Source organism: Thamnophis sirtalis, unplaced genomic scaffold (assembly GCF_051295495.1).
Source record: "Thamnophis sirtalis isolate CommonGarterSnake01/CBP01778 unplaced genomic scaffold, rThaSir2_p1.2 scaffold_9, whole genome shotgun sequence".
Classification (NCBI taxonomy): Eukaryota; Metazoa; Chordata; class Lepidosauria; order Squamata; family Natricidae; genus Thamnophis; species Thamnophis sirtalis.
Window position 1 is genome coordinate 71,837,400 of NW_028261389.1, and position 10,636 is coordinate 71,848,035.

At 44.0% G+C, this 10,636-nt stretch overlaps 1 protein-coding gene across 2 annotated transcripts in view; it reads right to left on the minus strand.

Annotated features, from left to right (window-relative positions):
* The window catches only part of LRP6 (LDL receptor related protein 6), an 87,695-nt gene extending 77,360 nt beyond the window's left edge, over positions 1 to 10,335 (minus strand). For both annotated transcript variants that reach the window (XM_087722244.1, XM_087722243.1), the window contains exons 1-2: positions 9,884 to 10,335; positions 553 to 946 (exon numbers count right to left, since the gene is read on the minus strand). In XM_087722244.1, coding sequence (XP_087578370.1) covers positions 553 to 946; positions 9,884 to 9,938 — 449 coding nt within the window. In that variant the 5' untranslated portion in view covers positions 9,939 to 10,335. The remainder of the gene's footprint in view (positions 1 to 552; positions 947 to 9,883) is intronic.
* Between the last annotated feature and the right edge of the window lie 301 nt (positions 10,336 to 10,636).

The following is a 10,636-nucleotide window of genomic DNA, read 5'->3' on the forward strand; positions in this document are numbered from 1 at the left end:
CCCCCAAGTAGGAGAAGCCCAAAAGCTCTGCCTGCTTTAAAGGGGTTAGCATAGGTGCATCAAGCCTTTCAAAGGCCAATTTCCCTGTACCAAAGGTTTTAAGGAGCATCTTAGGTGCCTTGTCTCTTCGAAAGGCTTATGGCAGGGGTGAAATCCAACAGGTTCTGACAGGTTCTGGAGAACCAGTAGCGGAAATTTTGAGTAGTTTGGAGAACCGGCAAATACCACCTCTGGTTGGCTCCAGAGTGGGGTGGGAATGGAGATTTTGCAGCTGGAAAATTAAGATTTTTTCTTAAAGCATATTTCATAAAAATAAAGTTCCCCCCTCAAGTCTGAATCACACATGGAAATGGGTTGCCACCACTTCCTTCTAGTACCTTCCTTCAACTTCCCAGCCTAGCCAAAACCCTCATGGTATACAAGTAAGATTTCCTGGGAAGGCAGCCTTTATTATGCCTTAATTAAAGTTTTGAAACAATGATGCAGCAGAGCATCAGTTTGGACATATCCTCTTTGCTCAGAAGTCTCTACCCCATAAAGAAATGGACCTACCCTCTTACAGGATCTAATGCAATCGCTCTGGGTTGATCCAATTCTTGCCAGAATAAAACCTTTCGCAAAGATCCATCCAAATTGGAAACTTCGATCCGGTTCGTTTCAGAATCCGTCCAGTACAGTTTTTCACCCAGCCAATCACAAGCTAGCCCATCAGGTGACAAGAGCCCAGAAATGACAATGTTTTGCACACTTCCGGACTGATTGAATTCTGTGCATTTAATGGCTTCTTCGCTGACGTCGCTCCAGTATATCAAACCGTGCATGAAGACGAAGTCCAGCGCAGCAGCATCTTCCAAGCCACCCACCACAATCGTAGCATTCTCGGTCACATCCGCAGCATCCACCAGCCGAAGATCACGCCGATTTGCGTAAAGCAACAGTGGAGATGCTTTGGAGAAAGAGAAACACATTATGTAGTCAAGCATGATATGAAGATTTCAGTCATTTAAAATACCTCTAATCATCAGTAAGTTTTAATTTTGAATATTAATCTTTCCAGATGAACATTCATCTAAAAACACTGTAACTTACACATTTCACTCTTGCACTACAAAAAGTCTGCAAATAACCCCCCTCCCCCCAATATGATTTAGTTGACTTGACACCAAGGACGATCACAGTGTCAAGGTGTAATTCATTTAGCAGTGTTCCAGCACCATTTGTAACACAGTATGCCTCACTTAACACAGAGTTAACCATCTTTTAAAAAGGTCTTAAAACAGGATGAGACAGATTTAGAGGGAAACATCTCTCAAAAAAGAGAAACTCCATGCAGACCGAATGCATGTGGACTTTCTGCTCATTACTGTTCAGGTGAGAAAACTTCAGAATAGTTAAATCTGCATTCGCACAGCATATTAAGATATGGGCTATTCTCAGCAAGAGGTTTATTTGCTTACAGCCTAGAGTGATATGTAATTCTAGAAATTTTAGGGCACAAGCCTTGGTGAATGACATAATGTCATGTCACCAGGACTTGTTCAAAATTCTATGGATTAAAAAAAAGTGATGTGTGAATCTAATTTTAACTATCAGCCAATTATGGTTTTACACTTTGGTTCATTCAGCGATTCCTTCTGCACATCAATAGCAATAGCAGTGGACTTATATACCGCTTCATAGGCCTTTCAGGCCTCTCTAAGCGGTTTACAGAGAGTCAGCATATTGCCCCCAACAATCTGGGTCCTCATTTTACCCACCTCGGAAGGATGGAAGGCTGAGTCAACCCTGAGCCGGTGAGATTTGAACCGCTGACCTGCTGATCTAGCAGTAGCCTGCAGTGCTGCATCTAACCACTGCGCCACCTTGGCTCTTACATCACACTAGGCTAAAAGCAAGCAGACTTTGTTGTGGGTTAGCATACAGTAATCTGAATACATCAATTCTTCTCAGTATGTCAACTCTTCTTTAATTATAGTCAACCATAGATAGTTCCTCAAATACATCATCCACGACTCTATCTCACATATGCTTCCTATGTCTCTTATCTGTGGCCCAAATGACAATCTTTTTTTGTATGGCTTTTGCATTACTTAATCACCTAGATATGAGTGTTTCCTTGAGCCACTGGGAGTAATATTTATAGTATATTAAGTTATATGCCATTTAAATCATCAATACCAAGCAATTTACTATGTAAAAAGAAGATTAAAATAACTAACAATAATAAACTATTCTAATGCTGAGGAGCCATAAACTCATATGCACATATATTCTTACACAAGAGGACTAAGATCATCTCCAAGGCCTATGAAAACAGCTGGGTTTGATGCTTTGGGGAATGCTGCTCTAACAATCAAGAAAGCCCGTTTCCCAGAATCTGGTAGATTACCGTATTTTTCACACTGTAAGATGCACTTGAGCACAAGACACACCTAGGTTTAGAGGAGGAAAAAATAAATAAAAAATCAGGTGGATCCTGAGAGGACCAGATAGGTGTCCTCTCATGTGTCAGCTCTGCCTTTTGACTCCTGCACTGCAGAAAAGACAGACGAGGCGGGGTTCTGGTAAAAGGACCCTGCCGCCGCGGCCTGGCTGCTATTCACAAAAAAGACCAGAACTAGTTCATCGTTGCGGACCCCTGAGGTAATACACTTCACAGTTTGTGATGCAATATTCGCTCCATACGACGCACAGACATTTCCACCCACTTCTGGGGGTGGGTGCGAGAGAGAATCCTGAACAATCTTGCTCTTCCTGGTCTAAGTGGGTGGCTGGAGAGCCACTGGGAGCAGGCTGTCTCAAAGATATCCAGGTCTACCTATGTAAAATAAGACAAGCAGAAGACTAGAGAGCACATCCATGAATGCCAACTTAGAAGCCAGAAGACCCAAAGAAAACTCCTTAATTTCACAACACAGACAGCCATTATCAGTACACTCTCAGTACCCTAGAGCAAGCTAAATCCATAAAAGAACAGTTAAGGGATTCCTGAAAGCTCAGCATTCAGGCAAATAAAGTAGATAGAGATAAACTATACAGCTACAAGTCAAAAGAGTCAATTAAACAAACTTGGAAGGGAACAAAAAAAACAAAAAACAAACTCAAAGCATGCCTTCCAGCTACCAATACCCAGATAAGGAGGGATCAACACCAAACAATCAGGCAGATAATAACACTCTAATCAAGGAAACACCACAACTATACCTCCACCAAGGTATGGAAGGACAAATGACTCGGCATTTGAAAACAGGCAGCAAATCCCACACTCACTCTGAGTGGTGCTGTTACCAAATTGGGTAACGAAACATCTGCAAGCAAACAACCAAGCTCAGAGACCATCAAGAACTCCCTGCCTGGAGAACATTTTAGCTTATGCAGCATAAGTCAATGTGATGCTCCCAAATACAAATCATGTAATATGAAAGCAGAACATTTTGGGGACGTTTTAGAACTTTCCAAAACGTTTCAATTCATTTGTTCTACATACAAAACGGTGGTGGGTTGTTATTCCAAAGAACCCCTAGCATTCAAGTTACGGACAAGTCAGATCCAATCTTTCTGAGATCAATACTGTCAAGGCCAGATTTTCAATATCAGTCCTTTTTTTTTTAAATTTCAACAATATATGTTGAGAAAAATAGCTTGAGAAAATCTGCTCTTACAGCAATCTAAAGAATATAAGCAAGATTACTGAAAGACTTTAGGTTACACGAGTGTTATCCCAAATATTCAGCAAAACATTTCCTATAGTTTGCCCTATTTCTATCACTCTCCGAAGGAAAACTGGAAAACTCAGATTTATTGCTCTTATTTTCCCTTCTCTATGTAATTTGTTGTCAAGTCTGCAGATTGAAGTCTAGTCCAAAAGTGATCAAAATAAAAACCAGGCTCTTGTCTCAAACGATTGGTTTGTATGTAAATTTCACATATGAAAAGATCATCAAAAATGGAACGCAATACCACCATGAAAGCAAGAGATGTTTGAGGAAATTCAATTTTATGGGTTTACCCTTAAGTTTCATAAGCAGGTACAACCCTTGACTTATGGAAGAAACAGCATTTGGAGGAATGGAAAAGAAAAGTGTAACTTGTTTTAATAAATACATTAAAAAATCAAGGTTCTGATCTTATTAGATGTGAGTTATTAGGAAGAAATTACTTGAGCATTTCAGGTTGAGCATTGCTGGTTTATAATATTTTTGCCAGTTTCCAGCAAAAAAAAAATGTCTATGTGGAAGAATGGGTTCATTTAACAATCACAGTTTGCTTAACAACCACATGATTCATTTAACAACCACCATGAAAAATGCTGGGTGGGGAATTAGCAATAGCAATAGCAGTTAGACTTATATACCGCTTCATAGGGCTTTCAGCCCTCTCTAAGCGGTTTACAGAGTCAGCATATCGCCCCCACAGTCTGGGTCCTCATTTCACCTACCTCGGAAGGATGGAAGGCTGAGTTAACCTTGAGCCTGTGAGATTAGAACCGCTGAACTGCAGATAACAGTCAGCTGTAGTGGCCTTCAGTACTGCACCCTAACCACTGCGCCACCTCGGCTCTAGGAGTTGAAGTCCACACAACTTCAAGTACAACATTTGCCTGCTTCCATATGAATAACCCCATTAAGAGCTAGTATTTATAACAAGCAACTTTTCTTGAGAACTCAGAAACAGCATTTTCCCCAAACAAAGTCCATGTCATCAAATGCCTCAACAATAGATTTGTTAGTCTCTCGGCCCAACTGTTTTTGCTACCACACCCAAACAAATTAAGTCTTCCAAAATTTACAAGAAATATAATGAATGATGCTTTGAATAAGACACACTGAAATCTGATGAGCTTATCAGATTTACTTTTGCTGGAACTGGGTCTGTCTAGTTTAATGAAAAGAAGGATTAGGGGAGACATGATAGCACTCTTCCAATATCTCAAGGGTTGCCACAGAGTAAAGGGAGTCAGGCTATTCTCCAAAGCACCTCAGGGTAGGACAAGAAGCAATGGGTGGAAACTAATGAAGGAGAGAATCAACCTAGAAAAAAGGAGAAATTTCCTGACAGTGAGAAAAATCAACCAGTGGGCTTGCCTCCAGAAGTTGTGAATGCTCCAACACCGGAAATTTTTAAGAAGAGACTGGACAACCATTTGTCTGAAATGGTAAAGGTTTCCTGCTTGATCAGGGAGTTGGACTAGAAGACCTCCAAGGCCCCTTCCAACTGTTATTCTGTTAAGTAAATCCCTCCAGATATGGAACAGAGTGAACATAATGCTTGAATCAGGAACCCTCTCCTAACCAGGCTGAACATACCCCATACAGATGGCACACTAAATTGCTGGTTCACATTTATCCAGTGGAAAACTGAAACCAGGTCTCGCCAGTCTAACAAAAATATTGTACTGTAGCCCCTCTGCTATACCGTTGCTTGTGAATTAATACACCAGAGGTGGGTTGCCCGGATCAGGCAAACCGGTAGTAGTAGCAGCGGGAGACTCCACCCACCCACCCACCCAGACGCTTCTGCACATGCACAGAAATGTTGCACGCAAGCGAACTGATAGCAAAAAAATTGGAAACCCACCACTGTAATACACCAACCAGGCAATAAAAACAACTCCTGTGCAGCATTTCAGGGAAAAGGTCCTTCAGAGCATGTGTGAATGCATGCTGAGTACCCAACCTTTTCCCATGCTGTGTCAAGAAGCATCACAGCAGTCTTTTCCCTTTAACTCCAGACCAGTGAAGAAGCCAAATACCTGTGCAAAACACACACACACACACAGAGACAACAAATTGCATGGAGAAGGCTGACACTTCATGTGTATCCTATTGGGGGGGGGGGGGGAGGTAATGGCTCTCCATCCTTGAGAACCAAATATATATTGTATTTATTTGACTTTAATGCCAAAGCTCTGAACCACATCAGAGGAGCCGCCCATTAAAGAAAACATTTTCATTGATCTACAGGGCCAAGCTTTGTCATTATTCTTTCAAAGGCATACAAAATGGAACATTTCACAATCACAATCCAACTCTTCTTCTTCCTTAGCCCACAGCCAGTTCCAACCTAAGACAACAGAACACAACTCTGCAGGCACAGAGCTAAACAGCAAACACATCACTTTTTTTTTTTTCAAATTTGATATCATGACCTTATCTTCATCTCAAGTCTGACAGCTGAGGCAGCTTCAAGCCATTGTTATGTGTCCCAAACAATGTTTTGTCTATGGACTAAGTTGTTTTTATTTTGCTATGGACATGACCTAACATGCTTCATTAACACAGTCAGGGATGAGGTCTGCAGAGTTTCTCTTGCACATTTTAAGCTGTGGGCACAGAGCTTAAATTGGGCATTGTCTGAGTAAAGTCTGACTGATTCTTTCCATCTTTCCATGATGCTTATAGGACCGCCATGGGTTTCTTGTGAACACAAACTGAATACTCCTTTGAAAGAGGCTAAATCTATATGGTAAGAGATGGGTATTGAGATAGTGCTAATTTTGTGCTGCATGGAAAATTGATTTAAACCGTCCAAATTATGGCTCTGTCAGCTGTCTATGGGTGGTCCTGTCACCATCATATCCATACAGGGTTTCCACGGCTTCTGCCAAAAAGAATGCAAGAGACGGTGGGAAAGTAACACCAAGAAAGTTAGACCTCATGACAACAAATGGGAGAAGGTTTAGCAGAGGTTTAACACTCTTTTAGAAAAGCACTAGAGCCCTGCTGAGAAATAGCTTGGCTGCGAGGTCACAGGTACGCAGCACTTCCGAGCCCAGAGTTGTTAAGTGGGATGCTTGATGCAGGAAACATGTAATAAGAGGAAAGATGATGCCTAAGAAAACCATGGGCCATTTTCTTGACCTTGTTTTGCATTAAAACAGGAAGGTCAGCTCCCTTTTTTTGGTTTCATCCCTAAGACGTAGTAGGCTTTAGCACTTTCCTGCCAGTTCATGGATATTTTAATATGGCCATTTGGTTGTATCCTAAATCAGGGGTCCCCAACCCCCGATCTGTGGACTGGCACCGGGCCGCTGCATGCGCAAACAAGCACATGAAACCATGCCCCCTCCAGTCTGTGGAAAAACCTCTTTCCCTGGTGCTCAATAGGTTGGGAGCCTGATCTCTGAAGAAATACGGATAGTAATTCCTTCTGCATCTCAAACAAATGCCTTGCCTTATGGCACTTTGGAAAATAAGTTGACACCCCACCCCCCTTTGTGGCAGCCCCTCAAGTACTGGAATATTGCTATCGTGTTCTTTCTAGTCCTTCTCTTCTCTAGACTAGCTAAACCCAATTCCTGCAACCATTCTTCATATGTTTTAGTCTCCAGGCATTTAATCACCTAAATTGCTCTTCTTTGCTTTTTCCAAAGTCTCAACATCTTTTTTGTAATATGGTAACCAAAACTGAATGCAGTATTTCAGGTGTGGTCTTACTAAGGTTTTAGAGAGAGGTATTAATACTTCACATGATTTTGATTCTATGCCTCTGTTTATGCAACCAAGGATTGTATTAAGCTTTTTTGGCTACCGCCGCACACTATTGGCTCATATTTAAATAATCGTCCACTAGGGTGATCATCTACTTCTCCCATTTGTTGCCTCCACTGCTATTAATTTTTAATTGGGTCCACAAACAAGATGCCAACTTGCTTTTGGACAGCTGTGCCCTTTGCAATAAGTCCTGAACAAGAGCCCACTTCTATTTTCTTTTTCCAAAAGGGAATGCTTCTTTTACCCCATATCCATTAATTACAATGAAATCTCAAATGGAAAGTTATTGATGATTGTTCAAAATTCCATTTTTGGCATCAACATAGGGAAAATAAAATGCAACATGGACTACCTTGCTTTCCTCATAAATGGCAAAATGGTGCTCCTTAATCTGATTATTTACAGAAAACACAGCACAAATAGATTTTATGCAGGAAAAAAAGTTCATGCAAACATATTTTATCTTTAAGTGGAAAATTTGATACTCCACTATGAATTTAGGCATGTGCATGATTTCTAGAGGAAAACAGCTTATCTGACAAATATTCCTAGAATAGAAACATATTTTCCCCATTATTACTGATTTTCTGGGACTCCCTCCAACTTAGTTCAACCTCTGAAAGTTCATCTAAAACCACCACCAGAAAACATCCCTGGAAGGAGATTTTTTTTCAAGAATGATACAGGTCCTTACAGAAAAAGCAGCTGTGTTATTTTCCTCCCATTATAGCATAAGAAAGTTAAAACTACTTTAAGCATATGATGCTTGCCACTAAGAACTAATGCAAAAAACTGTGTGATGCTGATAAAAGTACTAAGCATATTTTGATTAAGAAACATGCAAACTACTTTTGCATCAGTGTGGAAGGACTAGCCAGGCCCCTAAAACTTAATATGTTTTTTTCTCTTAAGAGTCACAGGAGCCCTTTTTCTCCCCTTGTCCAAAACAAAATCAGGCTGCAACTCGGATGATTTGAAACATTGTACAGGTAGTCCTCGACTTATGACCACAACCGAGCCCAAAATTTCTGTTGCTAAGTGAAATGTTTGTTCAGTGAATTTGCTCCATTTTTACGACCTTTCTTGCTGTGGTTGTTTAAGCAAACCACTGCAGTTGTTAAACCAGTCAAAACCATTAACCATTGTCAGCAAATTCAATGAAGATGTGTTAAATTGGTTAAACAAATAGTATGACTATTATTGGTCTTAGTATAAGGTAAAGGTTTACCTCGCACATATGTGCTAGTCGTTCCTGACTCTAGGGGTGGTGCTAATCTGTTTCAAAGCTGAAGATCCAGCACTGTCCGAAGACGTCTCCGTGGTCATGTGGCCGGCATGACTCGAACGCCTAAGGCGCACGGAACGCTGTTACCTTCCCACCCAAGGTGGTTCCTATTTTTCTACTTGCATTTTTTACGTGCTTTCGAACTGCTAGGTTGGCAGAAGCTGGGACAAGTAACAGGAGCTCACTCCGTTACGCAGTGCTAGGGATTCAAACCGCCAAACTGTCGACCTTTCTGATCAACAAGCGTCACTGTGTTGCAAACATTTTGAGTATTACTTCCTAAAATGATTTGTACCCAGACAACACACTGTTCAATTGAAGATGGAATTTTTATACACTATAAAATAAAATAAAATAAAAAACTGATTGCAAAAAGAATGTGCTCATCATGAAAGGGGACGGGGGGACGGGACACCGCAACCATCAAAAATACGAGTCAAGCTGCCAAGCTTTCAAATGTTGACAATGCAAGCAACGGGTCCCCAAGCGTGGAAAAATGTTTGCAAAGTCACTTTTTCCCGGTCACTAAACGAATGGTTTTTAAACGGTCACTAAATGAACCATTGTAAGTCGAGGAACACCTGTATACAAAAAAAAGAGAGAGATCTCAGCTTGTTGTGCTTGGCAAAAAGCAAAGAGGCACCGTTTTCCCCCACGTTGTTTTCCCGTGGAAAAACACTTTTGGGGACTAAATCTGGAAAGAGAGAGTCAAGAGCAAACCTTCCCCAATTCCACACGGAGGGAGAATCCTGCGTGGAGGGTTTGTTTTGGGGTGTTTTTTTTTTGCTAGGGTTTCTCCGGGTTGCACCTCCAAGAGCTCCCCACTTCTGGCTCCGGGGAATCCGTCCTCCGGGAGGCGACCCCGCCAACTTTGCGAGGAAAAATAAGGCGGGGAAGGGGAACCTGCGGGGCGGGTAGAAGGGAAGAGAAGCGGGGGGGGGGGAAGCCCCGAGAAAGTGAACCCGCCGAGCGCGAGATCCCCACGGCCAGGAATTACCCCGCAATTCCCGGGCTCGGCCGGGGTCTTTTGTGTGCGTGTCTCTCTCTCTCCCCGCTCGGGAGGTCCCGCAGCCCGCAAGCCTCGCCTTTCCCGCCCGCCTCTCACCTCTCGCCAAGGCGCACAACCCGCAGACCAGGAGGCTCCGCAGGACGGCGCCCATCTTCTTCCCTCGCTCGGCCGGCTCTCACCGGCGCGGCGGCGGTGGCGGAGACTCAGGAGCCGTCGGCGGCCGAGGGCGGCGGCGACGGCGGCGGCGGCTCCTCGGCTGCCCGCTCATGCTTCCGCGGAGGGCCGAGACGGCGCGGCTCTACCAGGCGGCTGAGGGAGCCCGGCGAGGGCAGGGGAGGCGGCCCCGGCCCTCCATCGTCGCCTCCTCCTCCTCCTCCTCCTCTTGCAGCCGTGACTGCCCCTCCGCCTCGCTTCCTCCCTTCGCTCCTGCTTTCCTCCTCAGGGAGCCGCTTCCCCCTCAGCCGGCTGGGAACCCCGGGCGGCGCAGGGGCGCATTCCGTCTCCGCCCTGGCTCCGCTCCCGGGCTCGCTCAGGCAGGCGCCCTCCTCCTCCTCCTCCTTCCCTCCCTCCTTCCTTCTCCTCCTCCCTGCCGCCGCCTTCTTCTCCTCCTCCTTCTCCTCCTCCTCTTCTTCCCTCAGCCGCATCCACAGGCTCCCCCTCCCTCCCTCCCTCCCAGGCGAGAGAGGCTCCGGCCTCTTCACACCGCCGCCACTCCCTCCGTATTCCTCCTCCTCCTTCTCCTCCCGAGGACGCGCCAGGAGCCGCCCCTGCCGCATTCCGGAGGGACTTCTTTTGCCCCCCCCCTCCCTCCCTTCCTCCCTTCCTTCCACTTTTCCACACACGGAAAGC